The sequence below is a fragment of the Erpetoichthys calabaricus genome, chromosome 7 (genome assembly GCF_900747795.2).
Source record: "Erpetoichthys calabaricus chromosome 7, fErpCal1.3, whole genome shotgun sequence".
NCBI lineage: Eukaryota > Metazoa > Chordata > Cladistia > Polypteriformes > Polypteridae > Erpetoichthys > Erpetoichthys calabaricus.
In genome coordinates, this window is record NC_041400.2 from 180,677,192 (window position 1) to 180,696,927 (window position 19,736).

The 19,736-nt window shown below is 39.0% G+C and overlaps 1 protein-coding gene across 1 annotated transcript in view; it reads right to left on the bottom strand.

The window, feature by feature from the left end:
• LOC114654929 (sialic acid synthase-like) overlaps positions 1-19,736 on the bottom strand; it is a 62,198-nt gene that overhangs the window by 42,184 nt on the left and 278 nt on the right. The window contains exon 2 of the mRNA XM_028805792.2: positions 14,974-15,189. Coding sequence (XP_028661625.1) covers positions 14,974-15,189 — 216 coding nt within the window. The remainder of the gene's footprint in view (positions 1-14,973; positions 15,190-19,736) is intronic.

The window sequence follows — 19,736 nt, forward strand, 5'->3', positions numbered from 1 at the left end:
TTAGCTGCAACGTACACAACTAAAGATTTCATTTGAGCCTTCTTCACATGGTCAAAGCTGTTTTAGGGTGTCAGTGGATTAGCAAGAGCTTCACTAGACTTCATTCTGTCCACGAAGGACGTGACATTTAACAGTCTTCTGAGTTTTCAGTGGGTGTTTCACTGTTTGTTTTGTCTTTCAGTAATCCAGATTCCTTGAAAAATCCTGTTTAGTGTGCTATTTCTTGCTAGTTACAGAAAACTCATTTGCTTAGCTATTTCCAACCCTCTCCTCAAGGCAACTCAGTAAATGTGGCTACTGCCCATTTATATTTGAATTGCACCTTTAGTACACACGATTAAGCTAATTACTACCACAAAAATCTGAATCAGATGCGTTGCTATGGAATTTAATAAATAAATAAATGAAATGACCAGGGCTCCTCAGCTGTTCAGGGCATCTCAGAAGATATCAAGAAGTTTTGGGAAAAGACAAATTAATGTAACTTTTTATTGTATTCGCTTTCCTTTGCATTTATTTCAATATTATAAAGTGTTTGCATGAACAAACACACACTTACTGCACAGATGAGCATCTTTAAAAATAATTTGTTTGGGTGGCCTTAGACTTTTGTGCAATACGGTAGAGAGAAAGAGAGAGAGATGGTTTTATTAGCAAAAAAGATGATTAAAATCTGTGGTTTCTTGGATTCAAACCGGTCCAAAGTCTGCACAACTAAAAATATAAATTAATAAAAGCTGAGTCATAAGTCCATGGAGTACGTAATTAGTCCATTCTGGACTTGGATGTTTTCACATTTTTTGTTATACAACATTGAATCCCATTGAATTTATTTTGGCTGTTTCGACACTGTTCAACAGAAAAAAGACTGTTTAATGTCAAAGTGAAAACAGACCTCTACAAAGTGGTCTACATTAATTATAGAAAAAAAAAAACTAAATAATTGTTTAGGGTTACAAAGTGGGCCAGAGGCAAAGACTGAACCAGCAGCACCCTAGATGAGTACTTATACTTCATCCAGCCATCCCTGTTAAGGGGTCAGCCTGAGGTGTCCTGGATGATGGACTATCTGTCGGGCAGACAGCAGTTTGTGAGACTGAGGGAGCAAGACTGGAGCACCATAAGGAACAGGCCTGTCTCCTTTTCTCTACACTCTGTACACCTCAGACTTTAAATATAACAGGAGGTCATGCAGAGGTGGGTAGTAACGAGTTACATTTACTCTGTTACATTTACTTGAGTAACTTTTTAAAAAAATTGTACTTATAAGAGTAGTTTTACTGCACCATACTATTTACTTTTACTTGAGTATATTTGTGAAGAAGAAGAAACGCTACTCTTACTCCGCTACATTGGGCAACACTCGACTTGTTACTTTTTACCATTTATACATTAAACTATACTTTTGCAAGAAAGAAGTTGCCAGTGGAACTACTACATGACTGTTTCACCAATCAGACGTAGCCATGCAGTCACATGACCATACACAAACTTCCTGTGTCTTGCAGCCTGTGAGAGACTTTTTAGTCATGGGGGCTACTGTTCACTGCTAAACGGTCACAGCTTCACTGCAAGAACCAGATCGTCGTTGCCAAGCCCGCCTTTCATTTCTTTTAACCTCATGTCTTTTCTCCTTTTCTTTGATTCCCCCTTCTTTTTTGTGCTGACCCGTATATATACACTCCCGTCTCCGTGGACCTTAATTGCATGCTACAGGAAGCCAATAAACCAATTGAGAATGATCGCACCCACACGTGCAGGTGCGACTCGCTCCAACTACCTCATTAACTCCCCGCGGTCGTGCAATTCCGCCCACGGAGAGTGACATGGCTTTATGGATTTGAAACTAGCCTTTTTTTTTTTTTTGAAGATGCGGACCCGCTATACCACAAAGTGCATATGCAGCATTATACTGTCAGTGTACAGGATATCTCGTCACTGTAAGTAGTTTGCACTGTTCAAACATACATGTTACCTACTGTAGGTATCGGCTTCAAAAGCTTTGTTGTGAAAAACTGAGATTTGGAACTTTGTGTTATGTGCATCTTTATTTTGTAAAGATGTGATTTATTTGTACTCATTTTTTTCTTTTATTATTTGGAAATAGCAGAATTTGCACATTATTTTATATTTTTGTCTGTCTTATTACAAAATTTCTAAAAAATAAATCATTTATTATGTTCAAACAGTTACTCAGTACTTGAGTAGTCTTTTCACCAAGTACTTTTTTACTCTTACTTGAGTAACTTTTTGGTGGACTACTTTTTACTTCTACTTGAGTAATATTATTTTGAAGTAACGCTACTCTTACTTGAGTACAATTTTTGGCTACTCTACCCACCTCTGAGGTCACGTCACTTGCAGAAATTCTCAGATGATTCTGCACTTATGAGGTGTATTGATAAAGGGGACAAGACACAGGAGAGGAGTCAGGGGGAGAACTCTGTTTCTTGGTGCAAAGGGAATTGTCTACAACTTACCATCGGCAAAACCATGGAACTGATTACTGACTTTTGCCGCACCAAACAGCCTCTATGTCCGGTCACTATTTAAGAAATGGATGTAGAGGTGGTCCCATCCTATAAATACTTGGGGGTCCACATCAATGATAGACTGGACTGGTCTTGGAACACAAAGGAACTATAGAAGAAAGTCTTCCTTAGGAGACTGTGTTCCTTTAATGTTGGAAGTGACTTCCTTCTCATCTTCTACAACTTTGTGATGGCCAGTGCTGTTTTCTGAACTGTGGTGTGCTGGGCTGGTAACATCACTTCAGGAGAGGCCCAATAAATTAAGCTAATTTCAAAAGGACAGGCTCAGTTATGGGACACACACTGGACCCCCTGGAGGTCACGGCAAGGGAGAGAATTAAAAGAAAACTGAGTGTCATTATGAACAAAGCTGCACATTCTCTCTCTGACACACTAGCACTGAGGACTTTAAGCCAACAGATTATTCAGCAGAAGTGTGTTAAGAAACATTGACATTTTCTGTTGATCTGAGTAAAAAGAGACAAATTAAACCCACTATGATTCAATGTTAATAACATGAAAATTTCGATAAGCAGGTGAATACTTAAGAACTAATTTTTTTTCTCTCACAGTTGAAGCACACTCGAGTTAAGTTACTAACTCAGGTCCTCACAATGAGAAACTGAACCAACATCCTTGTGTTTTAAAATCCAGTGCCTTAATTAAGAAAGCACATTGCTTGCCACAGTAGGACAACCCCCATTTATACAGCAAAGTGGCTGGTCCTCCTTCCACCATCGTATCACCGTTAAGCACTTCTTCAATGCTGGTCTGCTCAGTATTACGAAAGCAAAGCATAAAAGAACTGGTAAAATGGCTTTCAGTTTCTATGCACCAAAAATCTGAAATATTTTACCATTAAGAGATATGCTGGGGCAGAACAGCTGAACACTTCAAAAAACAAATAAAACGCCACTTATTTAATCTTGTTTTTGTGATCATTTAAGAAATTACAAACATCACGAGCATTGTTCCATACTGAGGGAAGGAGGAAATGGATTTTTTTCATTAAATACAAATCTATTTTCTGTTCTTTTAGGCTGTTCACTAATCACTACTTTTGCACATTTTGTTATATACCCGGTTCTCATTATTAGTGTTGTACCCCATTGCCCCCCTGGCCTAATAGTGCTGCAGCCACCTGAGATGCAGGGAAGATGAAGAGAGCATCACAAGAGTATCCTGTTAATGGTGCCACACTGATGGACTGCAGAATGCCCAGGGGTGTCTGGGTGACATTTTGGCCTTGGAAGCCTCACAGGTTTATTTTCTCTGTTAGATAGATAGATAGTTATCCTGCCAACTGGAGTTTATATTCCTGTCCTCTTTGGTCAGCTGACCATAGTTTGTAATTAAGCAGGACACTAAGACTCTACTGCTATAAATAACACTTCTTTAGTTTTTACTTTCGTTTTGTAACTATTTTCAGATATTAATATTGCAAAGCACTTTGAACTACATTCATGTACAAAACTGTGCTACATAAATGAGTATTGTTGTTGTTGTTGTTGTTGCTCCTCACCTTCTACATTTCCTTTTACCCACCTGTATCTCTCCTTCTCACCTGTTGAACTCTTGTTCAGCTCTCTTGCAGACACCAAATCCTCTTGTGCAATCACAACAACAAGTTTTAAAACCCCTGCTTAGAATAATTTCATGGGCAACCTGCCCAATCAGTTAATAACAACAACAACAATCACATTTATTTCTATAGCACATTTTCATACAAATGGTGTAGCTCAAAGTGCTTTAAAAGATGAAGAAAGAAAAAAGAAATACATAAAAATAAAATTAGGCAATACTAATTAACAAAGGTCCGATGGCCAGAGGGCTGGAGAAAAAAAAACAAAATCTGCAGGGGTTCCGAGGCCATGGGACCACCCAGCCCCCACTGGTCATTCTACCTAACATCAATGACCTCAATCAGTCCTCAGGTTTTCAGGCTTCACGTGGTAGAATTAGACGGTGATGGTCATGTGGACCTCTGGCCTTCAATCCATCAATGTAGGGACTGCATGGTGCCCTGATCAGGTGGTGGTGGCACAGATTGCCACCACAGAAAACCAGAAAAAGAACAGCAGAGAAAGTAGGGGTTGGTACGGATTTCGGAGCCATGAAAAAAAAAGATAATTTAATGCATATACAGAATATCAGGGTTACACTAAAATGAAGCTATGAGAAATGTTAAAGTAATGTGTTTTTAGCAGTGTTTTAAAGTGCTCCACCGTGTTAGCCTGGCAAATTCCTATTGGTAAGCTATTCCAGATTTTAGTTGCATAACAGCAGAAGGCCTCCTCACCATTTCTTTTAAGTTTAGCTCTTGGAATTATAAGCAGATGCTCATTTGAAGATCTAAGGTTACGATCTGGAGTGTAAGGTGAAAGGTATTCTGAAATATTGGATGGAGCGAGAGGATTTAAGGCTTTGTAAACCATAAGCAGTGTTTTAAAGTCAATTTTAAATGACATGGTTAACCAATGTAGTGACATCAAAACTGGAGAGATGTGCTCGGATATACTTTTCCTACTTAAGATTCTGGGAGCTGCACTATACACTCGCTGCAATCGATTGATGTCTTTTTTGGGTGGTCCTGAGAGGAGTGTGTTACAGTAATCTAGTTGACTAAAAGCAAAAGCGTGAAACTCATTTTTCAGCATCTTGAAAAGTTATAAGGGATCTAACGTTTGCTATGTTTCTTAAGTGAAAAAATGCTGTCCTGGTAATCTGATTAATATGTGATTTAAAATTTAGGCTAGAGTCAATAATTACCCTTAAATTCTTTACCTCTGTCTTGACATTTAAGCCTAATGGATCAAGTTTATTTCAGTGGAACCTCGGTTCACGAACGTCTCGGTACACGTACAACTCGGTTTATGACCAAAATGTTCACCAAACATTTGCCTTGGTTCACGACCACACACTCGGTATATGAACAAGCCAGTTTCACTTTTGGTTTGTGCGCGCCAATGATTTCCGCACCTGTTGCATTGTTCTCGGTCAGACGTGCGTGCTTGCACGTGCGTGCGTGCTTTCGCTGTGAAGTCTTTGTGCTCTATTTAATTTCCCTTCTGGCTTGTACACACCGATTACTGTATTTAAGCACGTGTTCAGCCTCTCCCTGTTCATTGTTCTCAGTCAGACGTGCGTGCTTTACCTGTGAACTCTTTGTGCTCTACAGTATTTCGTGTGCTTTTGCAGTTAACCATGGCTTCTAAGCAAGTGAAGAGTGGTGAGAAGAAAGTGTTGCAATGTTACTTTTCTCTTTTTTTCAAATGTTTATTTTTTTCCATGTGCTTAAAACTCATTTAAAAAGAGTGTTTACAGCAATCGGGTTATAATGCTATTTGCGTGAACTCCTGCAATGTTACTGTCTTGGTTGGCTTTTAAATAAAGTTTGGATTTGTTCAAATTGGGGGGGGGGGGCTCGCGTGCTGCTGAGAGAGAGTGGGGGGGGGCGGGCTCGTGTGCTGCTGAGAGAGAGAGAGCCTGCGCATGCAGCTGAGCAGGGAGCCTGGGTGTTTGTGTCAGTGTTATTCAATGTTTTTACATTAGTTTACTATTACACTGTGCATTCTATGGTGTAATTAACTATATTTGTGCTTAAAAAATCTTTAAAAAAATATATTTACATACAGTTCGTACGGTCTGGAACGGATTAATTGTATTTACATACAATCCTATGGGGGAAATTGTTTCGGTTCACGACCAAATCAGTTTACGACCAGAGGTTTGGAACAAATTATGGTCGTGAACCGAGGTTCCACTGTACCTTCATTATATCCAGTTTTGCCAATCACTAATATTTCCAATCTCTCCTTATTTAGTTTGAGAAAATTACTACTCATCCATTCAGAAACACAAGTAAAACATTGTGTCAGTGAACCAAGAGAATCAGGGTGATCAGGCGCTATTGATAAATACAGTTGTGTGTCGTCAACATAGCTGTGGTATCTCACGTTATGACATGAGATAATCTGACCTAATGGAAGCATGGAGACCGAAAAGAGCAGTGGACCCAGGAGAGATCCTTGTGGAACACCATATAGAATATCATGTGTCTTTGAAGTACAATTACCACAACTAACAAAGAATTTTCTCCATGTCAAGTAAGACTCAAACCAATTTAAGACACTGCCAGAGAGGTCCACCCATTGACTAAGGCGATTTATAAGAATATTGTGATCAATGGTATCAAAAGCGGCACTCAGATCTAACAGGATGAGAACAGATAAACAGCCTCCGTCTGCATTTACCCGCAAGTCACTGACTACTTTATTGAGTGCAGTTTCTGAACTGTGATTTGTTCTAACACCTGACTGAAACTTATCAAAAACAGCATTTATTGAGGTGGTCATTTAGCTGCATAATTACTGCCTTTTCTAGGATTTGACTTAAGAAAGGCAGTTTAGAAATAGGTCTAAATGGGTTAATGGGTGAGGAAAACTTCTGGAAGCCCTGGCCATCCTTTTTGAACTCCCTATGATGGTGCCATGTACTCCTATAACCCTGAAACACAACTTTTATTTAAAGGGCTGAACATACCCCAGGTAGATTATCTATCTGTACGGTATACCCTTGAAAATTTTTTCTGGAGCAGCTTTTTTGAGCATTAGACATGCCACACTGTGACAATACAGCATTTTTTTTTGTCCTACCAGGACATATGTTGCTCCATTCACAACCTGTTTTGAGCAACTGTAAGCCCTGTGCTTATCTTGTACCACACCCCTACACCTGTAATATGTAAGCAACCCAATAGAGAAGCTTAAAAAAAAAGAATGTCAAGAGCATTGCCTGGAAAAACTGACTAAGCTGGCAGGACCTGTTCAGATGCCAGTTTTACTGTTTGCCCTTATGCACTTGAACAAATTCTCAGCAGGCACTCCCTTTAAAAGAAATGTCATCTATTACTTGAATGTGTATTGCTGCCTCTGCCAAGTTCAAATGTTCTCTTGTTACATTCAACACTTTATCTCCAGGATGCTTTATTTAACGCCAGCAGAGACAACATCTAGTTAAAAAGCCAAAGAAACAATAGCACACGACCAAAATGGAATTCTGAAATTACCAAACAAATCTAAATCAAATTTGAGTTAAAGATCTAAGAATATGGCATTTATAGATTTTGATAAAGTCTCCCTTGTAAGAAATGTGGTGTAATATAAGACAGAAGCCATACCAGAGAAGTAATAACTGAATAAACCAAAGATATAAATTAGAAAAGTACCTAAACAAAAATAATAACATCCAGCATGAGTTTATGAGAGAAAGTCCTGCCAAACCAATTATGGATATTTTTTGAAGAAGCAAGTGGCATAGTTGACAAAAATAAAGTATATGGCATAATTTATCTAGACTTTCAAAAAGCCTTTGATGCAGTCCCACAGCAAAGATTAATTCTGAAACTAGAAGCTGTAGGCATCAGAGATAACCTACAAAACTGAACATCAAGTTAGTTAACCAGCAGCAGACAGAGTGCAGATAAAAGGAGAATGCGCCACATGAAGCGAGATCACCAATGGAGTCCCTTAGGGGCCTGTCCTTGGACCATTACATTTTCTGATTTACAATAATAACATTGATTCTGGTATAGTTAGTAAACTCATGAAATAGCAAATGACACTAAAATCGGTTACTGGGGAAGCAGCAACAAAAATTCAGAAAGACCTGGACAAACTTCAGAACTGGGCCAACACTTCGTACAAGCAGTTTAATGTAGAAAAATGCAAAGTGCTATTGGTAGGCCAAAGGAACATCAATTATACATACAAGAATGGAGACACTGTCCTATAGGAAGGAACTTCTGAAAAGGATTTATTTAAGGTTTATTTGGACACAACGTTTTTATCGACTAAGCAATGCACAAAAGCAACTAAAAATGCAAATAAATTGCTTAGGTTATATCATAAAAACTGTTGAATTTAAGTCAGAATAAATTATGCTTAAACTATAGAATGCACTAGTGTGACCGCTACTGGAGAATGTGTGTGCAGTTCTGGTCACCACAGTTCAAGCAATGTTACTTCAGTATGCGAATGACTTTAGCTCCTGTCACACTTTACGCAACTGTTGTTACAGTTCTGCCTTTGTCCAGAAATGGTTTCATAAGCTTTATGACCTTAGTCTCAGAAAGTCTTTTTCCCGTGGGACGACTGGGATCTTTTCCTGAATAAAGAGTGGCACTGCTCATGTCAGCATGCCCGTGTTGATCAAACACAGGAAGCTCTGCAGTCTACCTGTGACTTTACGCTGCTGAAAGATAAGTAAATAAACCAAGGTAAATAACATTCAATCTGGCTTTTATATACTGTAAGTAACATATAAATGCTTTTTATATAAAGACCATCACAGAACATAATCACTAACAGAACTTTGCATGATACGTTGGCGAGCTCGGTATGCCTTGTTGTTTCATTGAAAGACATGCGTGTGGCAGATACACAGACAGGATAACGCCCAACCTGTTGTTGAATACAAACAGTGCCATCTTTCACCTTAATGCCTGGTGCAGCTGCGTTGTTCTTATGTGTGAGTGGACGTTTCTTGTGGGGAGGGCTTCTGTTAACTTTCTCTGATGTAGAACCCTCATCCTCATCACCTCTGTTATATCACATCTTTGTTTGAAAACTAACAGTGTCAGATTGGGGGGAAAGTCAACGTGACTGAGAGAGAAAAAAAGAATAAAAAAAAAAAAAAAAAAAAAAAACGCTAACTTTTACAAGTACCATCACAAGTACATTTGCACCGGGTGTTACAGACTCATATCAAAGGCTTCTTGTTTTTGGGCATATACACTGTCAGCATGGCAATGCCAGATCTAAACACTAGCATGGCGAAGTGCTCGCGTACTAAAGTGATTTTAGCTGCAGGTGGAAGTCCCATTTTACTTATGGTGCCAAGCAGAGTTGTCTATTAGCCAGTGAAAGCGTTGTGAAGACGCTGTCTGTTGTTACGGTTCTGCCTTTGTCTAGAAACGGCTCCATGATCGCAAACTCTGAAAGTCTTTGCCCTGGGTTCAAAACATAGTTCTCAACAAAACGTTGCCAGATGTCTGAAATCACAGCAAATCTGTTGTTTTTAACACATTCTGCATGGGTGTCTTTGTTGTCAAAGAACAAATGCCACATGATAATCTGATAGCGGACACAGGACATCGTATCTTTCATTGCCGGTACAACAAATAGTTCTGAGCAGGCATCAGTCACAGCACAAACTGTGGTCATCGCTGCTGTTGTTAAAAGAATGGAGATAAACGTCATCAACTTAGGGTGGGGGAGGCAAGTTCGTTGTACATAAGATGTTTTCGAGTTTACAACACTTGCTCACATAAAAACTTAAAAAAAAATTGAGATTTCAGCGTTTAGGCTTACGTCATTAGTGTCGTACTTACAGATTATGTGGACAAACTAGTTTTGTTGCGTGCAGCAGAAGAATACACAGTAACGCGGCGTATGAGTGAGGGAGTTGGTGAACTAGTTTGGTTGCGCGCAGAGGAAGTGTTCAGTTTGTGTTGGTTTGTTTGGCAATTTTTTTGGCCCTTATCATGGCTCCTGTCTTCGGATGGCAGTGCTTCGAAGAAGAGGAAAGCCATCACAATGGAAGTGAAATTAGACATTGTAAAGAGATCACTTACACTAATTTTTGTCATTTTTTCTGTTATTACAGTACAGTGTACAGTACAGTATATGTATGCCCTTTTCCTTTTTCTGTGGCTTAGTTGTGTTTTTATGTTCTAGATTATAATTTTGCAAATGTGTTAGGATAGGTAAGTGACTTAGACTAGGGTGTGTTTCGACTTACACCAAAACTCGGGTTACATCACTGTTGTAGGAATGGAACTGTGTCGTAACCTGAGGACCCCCTGGAATAAAAAAAGCGCTTACTTTTACAAGTAGGCAAAATTTACACCAGATGTTACATACTCATATCAAATGTATGTTTTTATTATATTACAGTAATAATAATAGCAGCTCGCTACTCAAAACGTGGAGTGCCTGGACTCAAACCCGGGAACCTTTCTGGTATAAGACAGCAGTTCTTACCTCTGCACCATCCAAGAATACATATCAACTTTCTGTCAAGCTTGGGTTTCTAACTCATTGACAGCAACATGTAAATTGAATTTTTTTTTTCCTTAGGTTATATATTAGAATAAAAGTGCATGTGTTTATTTGATATTTGGACTAAAGTCTTCACACATTATACACTTCACGTCATGATTAGTATAACATGAAAAAACGTTTCTGTTTTAGGTATGTGTTCAGAATTTCTTGCCTTACATTCCCTGTCATCCTACATTTACCAAGATTGTTGTAGACACAGAATACACATGAAATGTATGTATTCCAAATAACAAAATATTATTTACCCTATACAACTCCAAACCTACCTCACACCCAAATAAGCACACTTGAGCTCTAAGAATGTTGCGACTGACTTCAGCTCTGATGGTGGGGGGATAGGATGGCAGGCTGCTTGCTGCTTGTGCTGATCGACAGACACATTTACAACACAAAAGACGCTAATGGAGAAGTGTGAAGGAATTTATGGTGGAGCGGGATTACAACTTTTTTCGTAGGGTTCAGGGATTCTAGTGTTAATGAGATATCCGAGTTTGACATTGTTTTAGAATGTCTTTTGTGTGAGGTTGAATTTTTGGACAGGCTTCCTTTTAAATCTTGTTCCAGGGTTTCCAGTCATTTTTGTCCTTAACACTAGAATTACCAGAGCCTACGAAAAAACTTGTAAATCCGTCCCACCTTAAATCGCGTCTTAAATCCGTTTGCACCTCTCCGCCAGAGTCCTTTGTCATCTAAATGTGCTGATAAACACAAGCTACTAGCAGCCAGCTATTCCATCCCCCCACCGACTTAGAACGAACTTCTCTTAGCTCATGCCTTGCCTTGATTTGATTATCTGGGATTGAAGTGGAGTTTTAGAGTGGAAATAATATAGCGTTATTTGGAATACACGCATTTCATGTGTGTTCCGTTTCTATAGTAGTCTGTGCAAACACATTTTTAAAACAGAAACATTTTCATATTCTAATAGTAAATGACAAAATGTAGGCATAAACTATACAATGTATGAAGCCTGAAGTCCATATATCAAAGAAACACTTTCACAAAAGGTACAAATAAGAGATTTACGAGTTTTTTCGTAGGCTCTGGTAATTCTAGTGTTAATGTTACTCATTGCAGAAGTGCTTGATTCGCACAAATATGATGTGGTGAAAGGAAGAAGTGCTTCTATTGCTTTTTTGTATTATTGGGAAATCCAATTTTACGACTTAAGCAAAATGAAGTAGTATCTGTTGTTGAATGTTTAACTTTTAATTCTCTGTCATTCTTTATCTCTGTTAATGTTTCATCTTCTGTAATCTTTACTTTTGCCAATTTGCATACACTTAAGATAATCTCTTATCTTATACAATGATGATATGTCAAGAGTGGGAAAATATTTTTCAATGTTTGTACTAAGTAATCTTAAAGTTTGTAAAAGTAGATCTGTAATATTTCCATCCTGTTTGCATCTTTTCATTAGCTCCAACATTTCTACTGCATGTCCTCTTCTGATTCTTTCTTCCAAAAGCCATTAATTTTTCTTTTGAAAGTGTTAATTTTGTCAGTGGAAGTAAGAATATTGCACTAAAGCTCCTCACTGAGAAAAATCAGCTAACTCACATTTTTTCGTTATCAAGAAAGTTAGAACTAACTCTTTTAGTTCATAAAATCTTAATAGAACCAGACCACGAGATAACCACCTAATATCTTTAGGTAATAACAACTGCATGTGAAAAGTTTCAATGGAGGAACAGAAGTGCTGCAAACAATTTTTATTGTAATGGCCGGAATTTTATATAATTAACAATTTTGATCGTCTTGTCTAGCACTTTTTTCTACTCAGTTACCAATGATTTTGACGCTGGTACTTCTTTGTGGAGCAAACAATGATTAAAAATAACACTAGGATTCTTTTTTTGAGTCATCTACTTTATTCAGAAAACCTCACTTTACTTCTTAGGATGTGCTGCAATAAAAATTACACATGTCGCCCAAGGACATAGTGTACAACAGTAAAATTTATCAGGTGTCTATAAGTGTATGCGTGTGTAAGCGTGATCAAATTCAGTTGCGTTGTAGTGGGGGATAAATAGGGACACCTGATGTGCTCAAAAATAAGACGCATTCATTGGAATAATTACACAGCACCAGGCGCACGCAATACTATGTATGTTATTGATGTAAATGTTCATATAAATTGAATATATGAAAAAACTTGTGTACAAACGTTCAACAAATTAAGACATATGAACTGCTTATAAACACACAAAATGATACATTTATTGCTTTATATTTCAAATATAGTATATTATTAAAGTAATGATATATATAAAAAAAAAGGTGTCATAGACTTCTTTTGCGTCGCATTTCTTTAAAGAAGTCTTTAATCAATTTATTTTAAAAAATCTTATGGCACACTGGTTGACAATCACTGGTATAAAGGAATCACTTGCCTCGGATCCCTTCTTACACCATGGCATTAATAAAAAGGCTCTTTTTTTTGAATTTGCTCAGACGGACCCCCACCTCCTACAGTGGTCTGTGCAGTTGTTGATGAGAGACTTTCAGCTATTTTGTCTGTGAAAGTCCGGAATCATGACACCAAAAAGATGTTTAACAGCTTCTCCCTAAGATGCTTAAAGCCAAACATCCCACATAATTTTAGATATGTTTTTTGGGCATAAACCAAGGATGCGAGGAGTTATGGTCGGGGGAAACTTCTTCAAAATTAGATGATGTTAAAAAAGGTATCAATGTCGGGGCTGCTGATCTTTTAATATAAATACATGATCTGAACAAGAATATAATCAATAAGCTGGCTAAGTTTGCAGATGATACCAAACTAGAGATCTACACATAATGTAGAATCAGCTAAGTTGCTACAGAGGGATATGGACAGCATACATACAGGCTTGGGCAAATTCATGGACAACGGATTTTAATGTGAGTAAATTTAAAGTCTTACATGTAGGACGTAAAAATGTTAGAATTGAAAACACAATGGGATGTCTGAAACCTGGAAGCACCATTATGAGAAAAACTTAAGAGTCGTAGTGGACTGATCACTACCGACATCAAGACAGTTTACAAAAGCGATCAAGAAAATTAATAGGATGTCAGGTTATATATCACTAGAGCAGAGTATAAGGAGGGTACACCTAAGCTTTTTAATGCACTGGGGAGGCCACATCTGGAGTACTGTGTGCAAATGTTTAACCTCTGGGCCACAAAAAAAGACATAATAGAGCCAGAGATTAGGCTGATTCTGGGGCTAAGAAGAAAAAAACACGGATAAATACTGCAGTGTAGATGAGTCTTCAGGATGCAACAATCCTTGTTTTATACCTGAAAAAAGCCTTTATCTTCCACCATTTCAATTTCACAAATTGAAATAGCCAACAAAATGTATTTTACCAAAACTATATGCAAATCAAAACTTGCCTGCTTTGCTCATCTCTAGTGGTTAATGAAGAAGAAGATGTTGCTCAGCCCTATTCTGATCAGCTTTATGTCTTGATGAATTCCTGAAATTGACTTCTTCTTTCCTAATTACTATGGCTGCCTTTAAAGGAACAAGAGTTTTTGTACCTCTTTGCTGGCTTGACTGAGAAAAGCTTGACTGGCAAAGGTGCGACTTCAAAGTTCAGGTTGCACATGTGTACACACACCCTAGGCTAAGAACAATGAAGGGCTCATTGATTTGACTTGACATCATTTATTAATCCCATAGGGGAACTGAGCCATCCTAATGAGCCCGAGACAGGCTTACAGCACCTGGCACAAAGACACTTTAACATAATAAAGAAGCACTGTGCATTTGATAGAAAATTTGAAAATAATTGCTTAAAATAATCAGTTAAATTGCTGGGGAAAGCCCAAAATCTAGTAGACACAGGGCCTTAGCACAGAATCACCAGCACTTGTGTGTCAAATCTTCAGTTTATTGTGGGGTTCAGAAACATCATTCCAGAAGATAAGATAAACTATGAGTTTGATCAGGTTTATCAGGTGGTGGTTTGCTGTGCCTGCATGTGCTCCTTTGTTGGTGCTGAAGTTCTTGCCATTACTCTCAGGACACATACAAATAAAAGATTGTTAATTGTTGCTGCAGTGGCTGTGAACTATCATGCATGCTCATTTTGATATTAAAACAGAGACCGAGAAATACTAAAGGGTTGTTATGCTTTAGAAGAGGAAAGCTTGAGATAAAGTTTGTGTTTGCTGCATATTGAGTTCCGTGCTGTTCGTAAGTCCAGTTGCTGTAGTCACCCTCACACTCTTTACAGGATTTCATTTTACTTTGCATGCATCATCATAACCTTCTACTTCTACTCTTGTACTCTAATGGTACAACTCAGGTATCGCATGTGTATACATACCTCATCCATTCCTGATGCAGTGAAGAAAATGCCAACGTCCTGGGCATACTTCTGTAGCTCACGGTACTGTTCGTGGCTGAACTCCAGGTGGCGCTTGTGTTCTCCATAGGTCGCCCCCCACGAGTGCTCAGAAGTGTAGGGCCGCTCTAGTGCTCGTTGATTGAACTTGTGCTCCAACTCGCTCTTCTGCAGCTTGGCACAATCTGCACCACATTCCTGTTGGGGGGGTGACACATTAATACACAAATTATTTGCCAGGGATTACTTTCTCTCTTTTTTCAAAGCTTGTCACCATTCTGACTTATGAGCTGCTGAGGTCACCCCCCCCCCCCACCCCAAAAAAAAGGAACTCTGCACTCTATTACAAAATAAATAAATAATGATAAAAAAATCGTTAGCCATTCTCCTGTGTATCCTGCAATTGCTCACAAAAATACATTCTTCCAAAGATTACCTCACCTGCATCTAAAGGGCCAGCCCAGAGAACACTCACATGTACTCTTACACTTAATCAGTTACAGAGAGGCTTGCTTTGAGCAGCCTAATAAATTTAATTTAAATCATTCTTATATGATGCTCCACTCAGAAGTCATGCTGAGAGCACTTATATACACAGCATCATGAAAAAAATAAAACAGCGATTAGAAAAAGTCTCAATGTAGCAGTCTGTGTTAGTGCACAGATGATCAATCAAATGCTCAAACAAAAATAATATTATTTTAAAATATAAAACACCTGACAATGACACAGTCTGACAGGTGATCAGATAACATTGTAAATACAGTAATTCCTCGCTATATCGCGCTTCGCCTTTCGCGGCTTCACTCTATCGCAGATTTTAAATATATATCGCGGATTTTTTGCTGGTTCGCGGATTTCTGCGGACAATGGGTCTTTTAATTTCTGGTACATGCTTCTTCAGTTGGTTTGCCCAGTTGATTTCATACAAGGGACACTATTGGCAGCTGGCTGAGAAGCTACCCAACTTACTTTTCTCTCTCTCTCTCTTGCGCTGACATTCTCTGAGCCTGACGTAGGGGGATTGAGCAGGGGGGCTGTTCGCACACCTAGAAGAAACAGACGCTAGTCTAAAAATGCTGAAGGATTATCTTCACGTTGCTCCCTTCTGTGCAGCTGCTTCGTGAAGCGACATGCAGCACGGTGCTTCGCATAGTTAAAAGCTCGAAGGGCACGTATTGATTTTTGACTGTTTGTTTTTATCTGTCTCTATCTCTCTCTCTCTCTTTCTCTGATCCTGACGGAGGGGGTATGAGCTGCCGCCTTCAACAGCTTTGTGCCGCGGTGCTTCGCATACTTAAAAGCCAAACAGCCCTATTGATTTGTTTGCTTTTCTCTATCTCTGTGACATTATCTGCTCCTTACGTGCACTCCTTTGAAGAGGAAGATATGTTTGCATTCTTTTAATTGTGAGACGGAACTGTCATCTCTGTCTTGTCATGGAGCACAGTTTAAACTTTTGAAAAAGAGACAAATGTTTCTTTGCAGTGTTTGCATAAAGTTCATGTCTCTCTACAACTTCCTGTGTTTCTGTGCAAATCTGTGACCCAAGCATGACAATATAAAAATAACCATATAAACATATGGTTTCTACTTTGCGGATTTTCACCTTTTGCGGGGGGTTCTGGAACGCAACCCCCGCGATGGAGGAGGGATTACTGTAATTCTAAAGGATTTATTTCAACATTGAGATCATCCTGCTATATGCACAATGAATTTAGTGTATGGATCACTCAGCCGCTTAGACATCTTGATAGTTTATAATAATAATATTAATACACTTTACTTATATAGCGCCTTTCCCATGCTCAAGGCGCTTCACAGAGTCTTAGAAAAAAACAGCAGAGTATATGTAACATTGGATACATTTGAAGTTGTTGGCTACTATGTCTGCAAACTATAACTGCAGGGCCGTCTTAACAGCATTATAGGCCCCCGGGCAAAGCAGTGCACTGGGGCCCCTAACTATACAACCACTCACAGGAATAAAAATGTAAATGGTCGATAAAATCAAACATATATTTATTGTATTGGTACTTCCAACAAAATCAGTGTTTAAATATTAAAAAACATGCTGGACAGGAAAGATGAATCAACACAAATGTTTGAACAATATAACATGAGCCTTGAAAAATACAAAAAGTTCAACATATAAATGATACTCAATTAGTAAACCATACAGACGGAGATGGCACAGTATGAAATTACTATGAATTATTTATTATTAATCAAGTGTTCAACACAAACATTTGCGAAATTTCTTTGCAGAGTATTGAGTTGAAGTGACGTTAACATATACGCTTTTATGTTATGCAGTGCGTGAGATCCGTACACATACATGCACGTGAGGTGACCGTGACACCAATGAAGCGAAATCATCGGGGCTAAAGACACACCCAAAGGTCTTCACCTGAAATGAAGGCTCTAGGAGTCAGTGGATAGGCATACAGAGTAATTAGCTTTATTACAATAAAACAATAACGTGGACTCAACCCCATTAGGTCAAATTGAGCTGAGCCCCGAACAGGCCAAAAATCACAGTTTATATAATAATTTCTTATCATCCTGACCTTGCTCGAAGCAGCTCATTCGCTGCTTTCCCTTGACTCCTTTTCTGCAGCTGGTCTAATTAACTTTTATTAGAACCACAAATATTTCTTATTTTCTGTCAATTATCTTTATTTTTCTGCTTCGCTTATTTTTAGGTCGGCTGAGAGCCAACAGGTGTTTTCCCTTCTTCCATCCTTGAGCTGTCTTTATCTCATCATCCTCCCTTCCTGGGTCCTCTAGCTAGGTTATATTGGTAGCTAGAGCTAAGCTTTAATTAAAAAGAAATATGGCATGTGCCTTTATTTAACCACTTGTTTAGCAGGCCTAACTTGTATTAATATTTGCACTAAGGTTAATGCTTATATAATGGTTATATTTTTCTATATTTATTTATGCTAATACATGAATATACTAATTTTATTTTCCATAATACTAAATCAGAGGCGAATGCCAATGTCCACTTTTAACATAATAAAAAAATATATATAATTTAGTATAGTATTTATTTATTGACAGCAAGTTACAACATACATAGATTAGCATGGGGCCCCTAGGCAACTGCCCAGCATGCCCATGTGTTAAGGCAGTCTTGTATAATCCATCCATCCATCCATTTTCCAACCCGCTGAATCCGAACACAGGGTCACGGGGGTCTGCTGGAGCCAATCCCAGCCAACACAGGGCACAAGGCAGGGAACCAATCCTGGGCAGGGTGCCAACCCACCGCAGGACACACACAAACACACCCACACACCAAGCACACACTAGGGCCAATTTAGAATCGCCAATCCACCTAACCTGCATGTCTTTGGACTGTGGGAGGAAACCAGAGCGCCCGGAGGAAACCCACGCAGACACGGGGAGAACATGCAAACTCCATGCAGGGAGGACCCGGGAAGCGAACCCAGGACCCCAGATCTCCCAACTGCAAGGCAGCAGCGCTACCCACTGCGCCACCGTGCCGCCCTTGTATAATCCATCCATCCATTTTCCAACCCGCTGAATCCGAACACAGGGTCACGGGGGTCTGCCGGAGCCAATCCCAGCCAACACAGGGCACAAGGCAGGAACCAATCCTGGGCAGGGTGCCAACCCACCGCAGAGTCTTGTATAAATGCAAACATAAATAATCATTAGAAATGAATCACCAATACACGTGTTTTTCTTTTATAACATATGTGGACATATCAAAACTAAAATTTTAATTTAAACAGCATCTATAGACAAAGGTGATGTAATTGGAAAAAGAATAAGGAAAACGCGATTTTGAAATAATCGGTTCAACAAAAAATAATATATATGTGGAAAAAGTAAGTTTCTCCCTGGCTCTACTAGATGGTTTTGACCCCCCATTTCCTACGAAGTTTCCAACACCCCTCCATGCAGAATTCTTTCAGCTGTGCAGTGTCCGAGGAGTGTCCTGCGTGCACGGGCCATTTCAACCCCCGACCCCGCAGCATCTCGATGGGATTTAGAGCTAGGCTTTGACTTGACTGTTCCAGGACCCTCCGTGACTTTCTTCTCAGCCATTGTTTACTGGGTTTACTGGTATGTTTAGGGTCATTGTCATGTTGCAAGGTCCACTTTCAGTTAAGGTTTAGTCTTCTTAATTGGTCTCACTGTTGTATTACTTGACCGCTTTATTCTTTTTGTTTTGCATTTACAAAAGTGTATTAGTGTCATATTTTAGGGCATTGAGACATATTCGTATTATTTTACTGTATCTTTAAATGCTTGCTTTGCTTTTTTAATTGTTTAGTTAACTTTTTCTGTAGAAATTGCTTTATTTGTATCTGAATACACACAATTTTGAACAGAGCAAAGACGAGCGCAAATGACTTTGTAAGGAGCAACTACTGTACTTCAGCGTTACCCATCTCTGCTCTTATTAAGTAACCAGTATGTTAAAAATGGATGGTTGCAAAAAACATAAAAACTGGGAAAAAACGATTTGCTTAATTAAAACAGAAGACCCGCCAGTATAGAGGAAAATCGGAGCCACAAGGTGGCGCCCCACGACCGGGTTAAAGAGCCCAAATAGTTTGCCAGCCTTATCCAATCCATCCCTGACTGAGTTAACTAGTGCTGGGGTTGCGGCATAGGTTAGTTCGCCGGGGCCCTGTGGTTATCTGTCCTCCCCGATGGCCGATACAAATGATGGAAACCAGGAATTCCGCCGCTTATCTTACCCCCTC